The 14,919-nt window shown below is 34.7% G+C and overlaps 1 protein-coding gene across 2 annotated transcripts in view; it reads left to right on the forward strand.

Annotated features, from left to right (window-relative positions):
- CDH12 (cadherin 12) overlaps positions 1 to 14,919 on the forward strand; it is a 179,271-nt gene that overhangs the window by 109,498 nt on the left and 54,854 nt on the right. Inside the window, exons 3-4 of one of the 2 annotated variants that reach the window (XM_054714318.1) lie at positions 4,537 to 4,656; positions 13,335 to 13,502. In XM_054714318.1, coding sequence (XP_054570293.1) covers positions 4,537 to 4,656; positions 13,335 to 13,502 — 288 coding nt within the window. The remainder of the gene's footprint in view (positions 1 to 4,536; positions 4,657 to 13,334; positions 13,503 to 14,919) is intronic. The other variant, XM_054714319.1, reaches the window with a different exon arrangement.

Consider the following 14,919-nt stretch of genomic DNA (forward strand, 5'->3'; position numbering starts at 1 on the left):
CACAAAGGAGAGATAAAAGGCTCATAAAAATGGATTCACTTATCCATCAAAGTACAGTTGACTCACAAGGTATAAATATGTATAGTTTAAAATTTTTAGGACACAGCTAGGATGGGATTTTATAACCTTAGAGTGCTTTTGGGTTCTTGGGCTGAATAACAAATCATAAGTTGTTGTCACAGCATTAGGGTTGCTGGGGGACACTGTGAGGCCAGGCTGAGCAGAGTCGGAATTGGGTTCAGAGAGAAACCAAATTTCCTGCTCTGATCCTAGAAGTGCATTTGAAGGGGGCATTACTGCTACTCTGGGAGATTGTTATGACATAAGTCCTTTCTAATCATTAAAAGTTCTGGTTATTTCAGACAGATTTAACAAGTATACAAACTCTTCTTTCTTAAGTCGCTAACGAAGTGATCCAATCATCCTAGTCTCGTTTGCATTTTGATACATTTTAAATAAGTATTCCCAAAATTGCATTTTCTAACATATGGATGATAAATTCTAGATCAGTATAAGAACATCGAGGGGTGGGACTTGAAGATAGGAATCATGCTAGTGTTACACATTTGGGAGTTGTCACCCTACGTGTGGTGCAGGAGAAGAGAAAGTGAGTTCGTATGTATTTATTTTATTTACATTTTAATAGCACATACTATGTGGAAAACACATACTTTTCTTTAAAATATTAACTAATTTAATACTGCTGAAAATGGATACTATTTTTTTTTGTTGTTGCTTTCTTTTGCTTATGGGGAATCTAAAACAGAGAGGTTAACTAATTAGCTGGAGGTCACACAGTTGGCTAGTGGTCAATGTAGGATTCAAACCTAGGCACTAGGGCTCCAGAAACAAAGATGGCTTTCACAATGGCAAGCAATGCAACCTCTTCTGTTGAGGAAAGTTTCTAGAGAAATTGTATGGGGCTGAGCTTCTCAGGCCTGGGTACTCATTAGACTTCTCTGCCAAGATTGTAAAAAGTTCTGATACTTGGCACACCCAGAACAATGAAAGTAGGCTTTCTGATGGGGGCTCAGGACTTGGTATTCTTCATCCTTGTAGATGCCTTATATGCAGCCCTCATGGGAGATAAAGAAGTCCGAGGCATCAATTACAACTTCCAGGGGCAAACACAGTAAGAGAATCCTCGGAAGGAAGGTCCAAGTGGCCAGTGCGGTGAAATCTGATGTGACGTGGATTAAAGGACCCAGTGACGTAAATACTAAACTCACCTGCTGTGCATCTATGCTTAGTTTTACTTTATAATTAAATTCTGCTTCAGCAGACCTCCAATATCTTTGTGGAATCTCAAACATGCGCGCGCGCGCGCACACACACACACACACACACACACACACACACACACTCTATCTGGCTTGGCTCTAAAAACCTTTCTGCTTTACATTTCTCTGCTGTTGATGCCTTTTTCATGTGATAATATGTACATATATTTTCAAATTCTGTTTGAGAAGCAATTTATATGTATTTATGATTCTCTACCTAACTCTCAGTGTATTATTTCTTGTCTATAATGCAATGTATACATAAAGTAAAAGCAAATAGGAAATGATATGCCATGTGAAATTCCTCTGTCTTTTCCTGTTTATGCATTGGTGTGAAGGGTTAATGTTATTCACAAAGATATTTATATTAAATCCCCCTGGGTTTACATTGCATACTGTGGCTACGTCTTACTTATGGGGTTTTTTAAATGCAATGTCACTCATTTTTGGTTCTGCTTTCTGAAGTGAGAACATCGATACATTTGAAATTCAAGACAAGTTAAACTCCCAATTTAGTGTTTTAAAATCCTGTAAAGGCCATAACTAGCTACTGGATCACTCATTTAGAGTATTGTGTATACAGTATTTGTGTCCGTTGTGTGTATATATGAGTACTATAAGTATCAAACTGATAAACATTTGTTTGTGGCTTACTTTACGATAGATACCACATGTACAAAGAGTGAATGTGGAAGGACTATTGGGGTAAATGGTTTTATCATTCACAAGAGTACAGAAGGGTGGAAAAAATATCTCTTCTTCTCGCAGAAAAACTCGGATTCCTAGAAAAGACAGTGGAGCTGGGACATCAAGGGCGAGTAGGATGTCTCCAGCTGGTGGAGGTGAATGTCCTCCAGGTAACAGGGTCACGTGGGCTAGAGCACAGAGGAATGAAAGAGCCTCAAATAAACAGCTAATCAGTAGGTGTGGTCCCTGCACGAGGTCCCTGGCAGCACAGTTGAAAACTACTCTGGGAGGGATATTGAAACCCATTCATGCCATGCTATCCATAGCATGTCAACGGGTTTAGATTATTTTTCTTTTAATAGGAATAGAAACCCATTAGATGTTTACTTTTTTTTTTTTAATGAAGGAGAGTACTGTGATTGATTTTGTGCTATGGAACAATGACTCTGATGCCCCTATGTAAAAAGAGGTGGAGGAAAAAGCAAGTTAGGCTGCTTTTCAGCTTTGCAATTGTAAGTGGGGATGCAAGCCAGTTGAGATAGTGGCGGGGATGAGAAAAGGCAAATAATATATTCAACTAATAGAATATCAAAATAGATCGAGAGACATTTAAGCATGGAACAGACTGTTGAATCTCAGAGGAAAGGCATGGGTGGGTGGGTTGGAATAGATTAAACAAAGAACTTGTATGCTTGTATGGGTACGCCTGGGGAGGGAGGGATGTGGGCTAGAAGGGATCAAAGAGGGGAAAAGGAGGACATATGTAATACTTTCAACAATAAAGGTAAATTTTTTTAAAAAGCAAAAACAATTAGAATATCTATATACATCTGGGAAATTAAAAAAAGATTTTACACAGACCATCGATGCACTTTAATCCACTTATATTTTCCATGTATTTCTAGCAAGTTTGTTGATTTACTACTCAAGATGCTCCCCCTAGCCCCCCCCCCAAAAAAAAAAAAAAGAGTAGAAGCTGAAACTGTCATGCTGGACATGGCATTTGACAGAGCAAGTAATTACATAACCTATATTTTATTTTATGTTCAGAGTAGTACCATGGTGTGTACCATTGAACACTTGTTTATTGAAAGAAGAAATGAATGAATCAACAAATTAATGCATACTTTAACATCACTGCACTTCAATACTTTGATTGTAAAATTTGGACATTGTTTCAAAATATTTCTTTAAAAAAGCCTAAGTGAGTAACTGAAAGGAAAGTAGCAATTTTATATTGCCCAAACTGAGCAGTTACTTTTGACTCCTGTAAGAAGTAAAAGGGGTGCTGCCGGTTGTATAACTTGGGGTGCACATATTACTCCTTTATGTTCAGTAGAGATTTCCGTCCTTCATTAGCAACAAATTAATTAATTTATTTCTAGTTTGATATTTTTGTTTTTAGTTCATTCTCAAGTCAGAATAGTGGCATTGAACAGGACATTAAGAACAGGACATACTCACTTAAAAAGTTGTAGGAGGCAGAGACCAAAGGGATGGTTCCCAGAAGGGAAGGGATGGATAATATCGTGATAAGTTTATGAGGTGACAGGTGATTACTAGATTTAGTGGAGTGATCACATGGTAAGGTATAAAAATGCCAAACAACTATTCTGTGCACTTGAAACTGAAATAACCAATATACATTTGTATACAATTATACTTAATAAAAAGTCAAAAAAAGTTTTTAAAGACTCAACTATGACTATCCTATATAATAAAAGCCCAGTGACCAAATGGCAGAACAACTGGAACTACAGGAACAACCGCGGTCCCTCGCCCTGGCTGGTCCAGCCCCTGTTCAGCCCCCATTGGGGCGGGCCGACTGAACCTCACCAGTGCATGAATTCATGCACTGGGCCTCTATTGAATATATAAGACTAAAAAAAAAAAAAAAAAAAACTCCCTTCAATTTCTCTTAGTACATAAGTAATATGACCAATTGTCAAAAAAAAAAAAAATGAGAATTGTTACAGATAATTAGGATTGTCTTTAATGTTCTATGTCAATGAGTCTTTGGGTTAATGCAGTCTAGAGATATAGAGGTGGTCTCACAGTTATGTTTGCAATTATTTTGGGTTCCTCAATTTCTCAAATATTATCCTAATTAAAGGTTTCCTAATGCTGGTATGCAATTGTTGACTTTTAAATTGCAATAGCAAATTACTTACACCCTTGAAAGTTCAATAAGCCTTTAAACCTTTTTGCTTTTCTGTTGATATCCTAATCATGAAATTAAAGCATCCCTAGTAAGCAGAAGAGCTAATGTAAGCAGTGGCATGTTTTCTGTGGTGTACAAATCAATAAAATTATCATGATGACTTTTAGTTCAATGATCTAGCTACTGGAAATGGACACAGCTTTTAAAATTGATATTTAAAGCATGTATCATTTGTACAAACTATATTGTTGCCTAACATTTTGGTTATAATGGTTAAATTATTCTCAGTGACATCATATGCTCACAGAATAATGCCAATTTCCCCCAAAAAGTAGTTCAGCAGATAACTTACATGGCCTTGATCTCAGTGAAATAAAGATGCTAGAGTCATATCTTCTTATTTTTCAGGTGCATATGTGCTCCAGGTCAAGGCCACGGATGCAGATGACCCAACCTATGGAAACAGTGCTAGAGTCGTTTACAGCATTCTTCAGGGACAACCTTATTTCTCTATTGATCCCAAAACAGGTAAATTTTTTATTAGAAACAACATTACCACCATGCCTTCAAATACTTAAACTTTCATTAAATCTTGGCATGGGAAGTTGCCTATTCTAATACTACAATAAAGTTTGCATGCACTGCAGTTAAGCAAAGGAAGTTAGGATCTTACCTCACTGTTGCAGAACTATTTCCTTTGGATTGACCTTTGTGTAAATATAAATCTTTTTACATATGTGTGTCAACTCCACATTTGCTAGTTAGAATTCTCTGTATGATTTAACTTTAAATTTTCAAAAGTCCTTGCTTTCTTTTTTTGTTTTTTTGTTTTGTTTTTTTTGTTTTATTCTCTTGGCTAAAACAGGCCTTTATTTCAGGTTTTCTTGGTTGGGTTCAGTCATGTTCAGTTTTGGGCCTTGTTGACATATGATATGGTAAGATCATGGAGCTTCTATTGCTATTTTCATCAAAGGTTATGGATGATGGACTTGGATTAATAAAGTTTTATGCTTCTAGTAGGGAAAAGATAGGGTTGGAAAACTGGAAACACCAAACTAGTCTATGTTTTTAAAATCAGTCTCATTTTTAAGTCAAGCCATTTAAATTGTTTTCAAAAGCAAATATATAAGAATCTATGGGAAGTCTAGAAAGGGAAGAAGGGTATACAGAAATATTTTGTATTAATTTTAAAATAAAATGAGGTTCCCATGCTTCACAGAATCTGTTTTACATGCTGGATAGGAGAAATATATCAACAAATATTGAAGGGAAGTTATAAAATATTATACATCCTTTTATCAGGTGGAAGCATGACGGGTTATGTTTTTCTTATATTATTACCTATCTTTTCCAAATGTACCATAGTGGGTAATCTAATAGGAATAGAAGTATGAACAATACATGTGTCTTAGATCTTTCCAAGCTCTAAGAAGCGCTTCTTAGAGACAGAGGGGATGGAAGAAAGAGAAAAGAAGTGAGAGATTGGTGAGATATTAGAGTACAGTTATTGGCTTGCAATGATGATAGACTAGGTGAGTTTATGTACTCAGATTAAATGTGGGAGCAGAAAGATGAAGGATTTGACATTGGTGACATAACTATAGATGGAGCCAATATCTATCTTTAAGAAAACACAAGATAAAATCATACAAAGATGAACTTAAGCAGAAAGCATGAGTAAAAATATAATTATTAAAGTATATAAAATATAATTACCAACCTCAGATAAACTCTAATGTCTTTAGAAAATATTATATCATAGAAAAGTAGTATATTCATAATATGGCTTATAATTGTGTGTTTGTATTTTTACATAATGATTATTATTTAGAACTGAAGATGAAACAATTCTGGCATAAACTATGGAATAGATTTTTTGAAGCATTGATTTTCACTGGAGACAGAAGTCTTGATACTAACAATACCTCAGACCACTAGACAGGAAAAGAGTGGATGATGAAACGCTTCATTAATAAAATGATAACTAGTTTTTCATGCACAGAAACCATTAAGAAGACTTCTTGTCAAATTTATCACCTTGTGGTTAATAAGAGTAAATAAAAAATCAAGCATAATTGCAATTTCTCAGAAATGGTCTCCATTTGTTCCAGCCATATAGCTTTCTTTTATGATTCCTTTTGCTGTTATTAAATAAAATGCATGAGAAACTATTATCTTAAAAGTTTCCACATACGAGTGTAGAATACAGTTATAAACAATTTTTAAAGACTCTCATCTAAACTTCTAGTGCCTAAGATTTATGAAGAGATAAATATAACCATATATTTTTAATTTAAAATAAGAAAAAAAATTAAAGATTTCTTTATTGACACTGTTGTGTGACAAACATTATTTGGATTAACTCTGAAATAATTTTTTTTTTCTAATTTAGTATTCAAATATTCATGTATATGTCTCAAAATATCATTAAAAATGTTTTTAAACTCACAAATAGAGATAAATCTATAAAATATTAAATAACATGTATACTTTTAATTAATTTTTATAACCTATTATATATGTATTATATTAGCATGTTATGCTATATGACATACATTTTTACACTTAACATTTAATTAGAAGAACATTCACAATTTATAAAACATCAAACAGCAGACATTGTAATATTTTACCTAGTGTAAGAAATCAGGATGCTAAATATCTCCATATAATTGATTTTAGAATTATTTAATTGAAGAAAACAAACATTACTATGAATTACTTACCCTATGTCTTAAATTATATTTAAGATTATTTTAAATTATTTAAAATTTTCCCTGAATGATTTCAAAAACTAGTCTGACATGGATAACTAGATACTGCTACTATGTGTATCATGTGGTGATGTATTGTATTTTCCTAAATTATCTGAGCCCCAACTTGGGAGTACATTATGATATAATTTATCTAAAGTTAATTTTTCATTTCTCTGAACTTTAAAAATTTTATTGTGGCAAAATATACATAATAAAATTACCATCTTAGCCATTTTAAGTGTACAATTCAATGGCATTAAGTACATTGACATTGTTGTGCAACCATTATGACCATCTATCTTCGGAACTTTTTGACAATATCATGTTCACTGTCAAACATAATGTGCATTTATGAGTGTTTATTTTATGCATTTAAACATGAATGTCTAGATTTCATATGAAAACAGTTAAGTGAGAATGGGGTTCCATGCATAAGATACTCACCCCACCTTTATCCTTTATTCACAATTCTGATGGTTTGTGCTCTGAGAACCTCTCCTAGCTTATGTTCAGGGAAGTCTGATAAAGGTTGCTGAGAGAAATCACTTTCTCGAGATTTTTGCTTTTTAAATTTGACTATCACCTGTATTTCAGGAATTATAATCTTCAAGGCTATGTCCTAAATGAAACCTTCTGCCATATCCTGACTGATAATAATTTTTTCAGGACTTTAAAAATGTGTTGGAAGCAAAATAAGTCAGTCAGAGAAAGATAAATATCACATGATCTCACTCATTTGTGGATTATAATGAACAACATAAACTGATGAACAAAAACAGATCCAGAGTCAGAGAAGCATCGATCAGATGCTAAAACCTCAGAGGGAAGGTAGGGGAGGTGGGGGTAATGGGGAGAGATCAATCAAAGGCTTGTATGCATGCATATAAGCCTAATCAATGGACACAGACACCAGGAGGGTGAGGGCATGATCAGAAGTGGGGGGGGGAGGCAATGAGGGGATAAGGACACATATGTAATACCTTAATTAATAAAGAAAAATAAAATGAAAAAATAAAAATGTATTGGTGTTTTGAGCCCCATATTAAAAGAAAAGCATTGCCCAGAGTTTATATTTTGAGTTATATTTTATAGCAACTATATAAATACGTAAGAATGCTTTATTATTTGAAAATGCTTTTGATATTAATTCAGAGTTAAGTCTTACAGGATTCAGACACCTCAGTTGGTGCTGTTGAGAGAGATGTAACATTTTTCTTCACAAACAAAAAAAGAGCATTTGCTCCAGAAAACAATCACTACTCTTCCCCACCCCCCCCCCATTAATACAAGGACTAATAGGAACTTAACAAGAAAGGAAAAACAATAGATGGTGATAAATGTAAGGAAGGAAATGTGTTAAGGGAATAGACAAGTATTAAGATGATACAACAGGTTACTTCTTTTAAAATATTTTGCATATCTGTGGTAAAATTACATGACTAAAAACATTCTGCAGACAATGGTTTCCTTGTGAGAACCATTGCCACACTTTGTGAGAACTCTGTGTGAACTGCACTTGCCTAATTTTAAAAGTCATGGAACTTCAGCAGACAGAACTGAGAATGTTTGACCTTGAGAGGAAAGTGCTCTGGGGGGATGTGCTACATGCCTTTAGGAAGCTGTAGAGCTGTCAAGTACAAGAAGAACTAGCCGTGTTCTGTGCTGCTGAAGAAATCGGCTATCAATGGCTGCTATGAATTCCAGGAAGAAAAAAATTTCATTTTATATAAGAAAAGATGTTAGTACTTGTCCATAAATAAGAGTAGAGCTTTGTGAGATTATGTGCTTTAAATTGCTGGGAATGCTAAAGCAGATGATAAGTAATGAGCAAATGTTTTATCATGTTGTTCAAATGACAGGATTTCCTTGATTCTCATGACTGAATACTATTCTATTCTATGTATCCAGTCTTCTTTATCCAATCACCCACAGATGGATACTTAGGATATTTCTATATTTTTTGCTATTGAGAATAATGCTGCAATGAACATGGAGGTACAGATATTCTATGAGTTTCTGTTTTTATTTATTTTTACTGTATTTATTTTCTCTAGATATATGTCCAGAAGTAGGATTGTGGACCAAATGGTAGCTCTAATTTTAATTTTTTGAGGAACCTGCATGCTGTTTTTCAAAATGGCTGCACCAATTTTCTTCTCCACCCACAGTGTACAAGGGTTCTTCTTCTTAACTTCCTTCCAACACTTACTATCTCTTGTCTTTATGATGACAGCCATTCTTGCACCTGGGAAACCTTAGTGTGCTTTTGATTTGACTTTCGGTGATGGTTATTGATGTCAAGCACCTTTGCATGTGGCTATTTGTATAACTTCATTGCAAAAAAGTTTATTTAGTTCCTCTGCCCATTTTTAACAGTTTGTTGTTATCGTTGTTGTTGAGTTATATGAGTCTTTCCTATTTTGGATAATAATCCCTTATCAAATATAGATGTGTAAATATTTTCTCCCATTCTATAGATTGCTTTTTAATTTTGCTGACTGATTCTTTTGCTGGGCAGAAGCTGTTTAGTTTGATATAGTTCTGCTTGTTGATTTTCAAGATGCTTCCCAGAAAGTTTATTTATCTTTGAAAAGCACTGTGACTTCCTTCCCCCATGGTGGTCTGTTTTGATACCACCCTTCCCATAGCAGGATGCTGTGGCCATCTGTGCTCTCCCTGGGTGCTCTGAAGGGCTGTGCTCCCCTGCTCTGCCTCCCTGGGATACCCCAAACCCGTGTTATTTCCAGGTCTGCTTTCTCTACTTCTCTGAGATCGCAGCTCTAAAGCTTTGCCCGAGAGTAATTTTCTGACACCATGTTTAACAGCACTTGATTTCTTTTTCCTCATAGCACTAATCACCATCTGAAATTAGCTTAATTATTTAAGTACTTCTTTATGGCCTCCTCACCACCCCACATGAACACATAGCCATTAGATGTGCATTCCACACAAAAATCTTGTACAGAGACTGTATTAATTATTATCCCAGATGGAAGCAGATGGCACCCCATTGGGCAATTTGAGATTCATTTAATAAGAGAGCTCTTTATTAAAGTGTGAGCAGACTGTAGGGAAACCATGGGGACAGGGCAGAATCTGGAAGAGGATTACAAGTACATGCAGTAGCCACACTGGGGCTGAAGGAATGAGAAGGGCCTGGAGACATTGCGGGGTGAGGGACTGTAACAGGAAACAGGGGGGTTTCCATGAAAAGAAAAACCCAACCTCATTCTCCTTTATACCATCCCATCTCCTGACAATTGGCCTAAGGCAGTGGTTGGCAAACTCATTAGTCAACAAAGTCAAATATCAACAGTACAACAATTGAAATTTCTTTTGAGAGCCAAATTTTTTAAACTTAAACTTCTTCTAATGCCACTTCTTCAAAATAGACTTGCCCAGGCCGTGGTATTTTGTGGAAGAGCCACACTCAAGGGGCCAAAGAGCCTCATGTGGCTCGCGAGCCGCAGTTTGCCGACCACGGGCCTAAGGCAACCAGAAGCCAGAAAACAGATAGAGATCTAGTAAAGTGTATGAAATGGGTTTGGAGGAATAAAAGAAAGAGTGTTTGCTATCATACCTTCAAACCTAATAACAGTGCCTGAATGAAGCATATTTTAGTACAAATGCTCACTGAATCTAGTGTCAGATGTCTCAGTCCTACCCTCAATTCAAGAAAAGTTTATATAAATATCCTGGATTATCACATGTTAATATTTTCTTTCTCATATGTAGTATGGCATTATTTTTAGCTCACTTTGTTTTCAGCATATTTAACACATTTTTACAAAATAGGCTGATATCCACCCAGATTAAGGATCTTGTATACAACATGTGGTGATTGCAGATGGTGAATATATCCCCTGGAAGACTAGCATCCCTGGATATATATATATATTTTTAAGTTTATAATTCCCTCAGCCGTATATTTCCATTAATTTTGGCAGAAATAAAATCCACTCTCCTCATTCTTGTTTTTACTCTCATTATCATCTTAATTATATATGTTGGAAAGTTCATCAGGTTTAACACACTCAAATCCTACTAGGATCCAATGAATAAGTATTCTTTTTTTCCCCAATAAATAAGATGTATTCCAGATTAATTAAAGTTTGTGGTATCACTCCTACAAAGTACTAATATTGTTCCATAAAATGCATGTGTGTGTGTGTTTGTGTGTTGTGTGTTTTTTTTAGGCTGCAGCTATTATTATACAAGGTTGTCGCTGTATCTTTATATACAACTATTGAAAAATAGAGATGGGCTCATGAACTGAGGCCTAGGACCTGAAAGAACAGAATGCAGCATTTCTTTCTGCTGGTTACACTCCACTAGCACTTAAGCCCGGTCCTTGGCAATGTTCCTCCCTGCTCAAGACCATGCAGTGTGCTTCTGTTTGTTTGGCTTTAAATGTTAAGCAGTTAATAAGCAGTGTGTATCTAGATTCTAGAAGAAGAGTAACTTCTAGAAAAGTAGGTTTGTGTTCCTTCAGGCAGATTCAGTGGACCACAATGTTTAAAGATGATCTTCTCACATTGAACTTTGCCTGAATCCCTAGATTCAACTCTAAAAATCTAAATCCTACCAATGCCGTATTTTATTTCCCGGGGACAGGGGTTTTAAGTCGGAATGGTTGTGGGGAGCAGAAGCACATCATACTCATCAATGAGATTTCTTTGAAACTACATGAAGGGCCCTGTTTGCTCTCTAACTTCTAACATGCCTTCCAGTTGAGCAGCATTCCACCGGAAGAGGGGCTGGAAGGAGCAGAGAGGTCGCCTACCAGACTCAGGATGGAGCAGGAGGGCGGGCAGTTTGAGGTCATGAGGGCAATTGTAATAAATCAGCAGAAAAAAAAATCTAGGCTTAAATAAGTCTGTTAATTCTTATTTGCTCTCTTTAATAGCAACCTAATATATATGTGTGTGTGTATATAACACATTTATACATTTTCATATTAGAAATATTCATATTAGAAATGAATTGAGTAAATATATATATATATATATATATATATATACATTTTTCATATTGAAAATGAATTGAGTAAAGATAGATCTGATCAACAACAGGACAACACAACATGCATATGAATTAAAACCCAGGCATTTATCTAAAAGTATAAGCATCATAATGCAGGCAGAAATCATATAGCTTAAGGCATGTAGGACAGGCCATTGAGGTGAAGAGATGAAAACTTTTAGTTAAGAGACTTGGGAATGAAACATTAGGAAACTGAGATGAAGAGAGGAAAAACAGATTGGAATAAAAGTCAGTGCCAATGCATGAATAAAGCAGCAGTAGCAAAAAATGGAGCTTGCCTTTTTTGCAACTATTTCCTGGCAAGGGTTAGAAGAAATCTTAGATTGTAGTTAAATTTGAATTAGCAGCAAAACAACATTTGGTAAGTCGATAGTGGAAAGAGTAGATTAAATGGGGATTGATATTCAGCTTATGATTCAGAGGTTGTATTTTGTGTCTGTGTCTGAGAGTTGATATTATCTTTGTCCTCATATGTGCTACTTTGTTTAAGGAACAACACTATCAAAGACACGTGGGTTTAAGACAAATCCTCTGCAATCTTTTGCTAAAACTATTGGCTGTATATTGGAATTTGGCATAAAATTTATTTATATTTTGTTATTTTCAACAAATCCAGAAGGTTTTAGTTATTTCGCTATGAATAAATATAAATAGAAATTAATTCTACACTTGGGCACAGAGAGGAAAACAAATAGGATATGTATATATACTATATGATTCATGATCATAAATTTAATTATTTATAGATTCATTCATTTATTCAGCCAATCTTTCAATTAGTCAGTTATTCTAACTGAATTCCTTCTAAATGGCAGGCACTATTCTAAATGGTGATAAGAGAGACAAGGTCTCTGTAATGACAAAGTTTCATAAGATTTAAGTAAAAAACTAGTGGCTAAAATAATTAAGAGGAATCTCTGAAAGACAAAATAAAATATATGAAGGAGATACTTAGTGTGTTTAAAATAGTAATGTACTTATCCTAAAAAATTTAAGAATGAAGAAGAAAATGGTCATCTTTGAAATCTCTCACTCAGTGTAATCACTTAATGTTTTTAGTATATTTATCTGTAATCGCTGAACGTTTTCATTCTCTTTTAAAAACAGGATCATTCTGTATAAATAACCACTGACCTGGTTGACTAATGAATGACCACCTTTTATAGCTGATGCATTATTCTTCAACCATATTCCACAGCGCTACACATTTCATTATAAGGCTGTCACCATAACATGTTTATGTCCTAACCATACTTTGGGTGTTTCAATTTTTAAAAGACACATAATTTTTGTTGTTGTGTCTTTGCTAGTGAATCTAGGTAGAATCATTTTCTTGTTGTGGACTATTTTATTTTAGAAATTACAACTTGTGTTATTTATCTTTTGTTATTTTTTTTTCCCCTTAAGGTGTTATTAGAACAGCTTTGCCAAACATGGACAGGGAGGTCAAAGAACAATACCAAGTCCTCATCCAAGCCAAGGACATGGGCGGACAACTGGGAGGGTTAGCCGGAACGACAATAGTCAACATCACCCTCACCGATGTCAATGACAATCCACCTCGATTTCCCAAAAGTATGTTCTTTCCTGTTAAGTTTAAATTAGTGCATATTTTTTAAAATGCTCTTACATTTCATCCAATACTACAGGACTTGCAATAATTTTTCAGATACTTTTGGTCTTTGATAAGCATAGAGTAATGGATAAAAATTAAATGACTTCAGATTTTCTGTTTTCCATTAGACCCATGCACAGTGTGACTTTAATAGAAAATATCATAACTGAGTCAAAACTTGAACAAATAAGTCTTATGCTATCAATTTCTGTGAAAGTAAAATATTCACAACAGATTGGGATATTGCTCTAATTCATTAATTGAAAAATAATACACTTGACAATTGCAAAGTAATTTAAGACATAGTTCACCTATATGCCACCATGTTATTTGCTATATCATTTAATTACCATAAGAATTCTCTGCCTTCTCTAGTGATTATGTGTTGAGTCATCCTCATATACATTTTTTTATCAGAGAAATTAAAGTGATGCTATTTACATTACTTTAATTCTACTTTTTTTAAGTTTTGCAATAGGTAAACATTGCTATAGTTTTGGTGATAATAAAATGATTCATATATGTATCTTCTCTGTTACTCAGTTTCTCATTGAAAATGAATATTTCTCACTTGTGTTTTATCTAGTTTTCTTTTGCAGTGTTACATTTAACATCCATTGGTACCTGTTCAATTTCTGATACTTTTTCAAGGATTAGTTCAGTGTTCCTGGGACTTCCGATACAGAAACTACATGTTTCTATTTCTGGTTAAATAAGAAACTCAAGCAAATCGCTAGGTACTCATTTGCAGGGACAGTTTCAAAAAACAACAGAAAATTATTCTCTTCTTCTGACTCCTGAAGCAGAGTTTAAGTTCATCTAATAAAGTTATGTAACACTGAGAATATTTAATGAAATGGACATTTTATTCCTTCAGTTATGTGGTTTTCCATATTTTACCACTTTGTCATTTTTTCCTTAAGTTTATTATCCATTTTTATGGAAATACATTTACTCAGTGATCATAAATTATAATTGCCAATGTTATGAGTGGCAATTAGAAATCATCACACTTTAGCCCTAACTGGTTTGGCTCAGTGGATAGAGCATAGGGCCTGTGGACTGAAAGGTCCCAGGTTTGATTCTGGTCAAGGATATGTACCTTGGTTGTGGGTACATTCCCAGTAGGAGGTGTGCAGGAGGTGGCTGATCGATGTTTCTCTCTCATCGATGTTTCTAGCTCTCTATCCCTCTCCCTTCCTTTCTGTAAAAAATCAATATATATTTTTAAAGAAAAGAAATAAATCATCACACTTTAGCAAATGCAACATATAAATGAAAAATGGCTGGATATCATTTGTTATGGTTAACAACACAGAGAGTCTTAGAGCAATACTTTCCCTTACTTCGCTATTAAGGGAAACAGAAAAAATATAA

The sequence above is a fragment of the Eptesicus fuscus genome, chromosome 4 (genome assembly GCF_027574615.1).
Source record: "Eptesicus fuscus isolate TK198812 chromosome 4, DD_ASM_mEF_20220401, whole genome shotgun sequence".
Taxonomy (NCBI): Eukaryota; Metazoa; Chordata; class Mammalia; order Chiroptera; family Vespertilionidae; genus Eptesicus; species Eptesicus fuscus.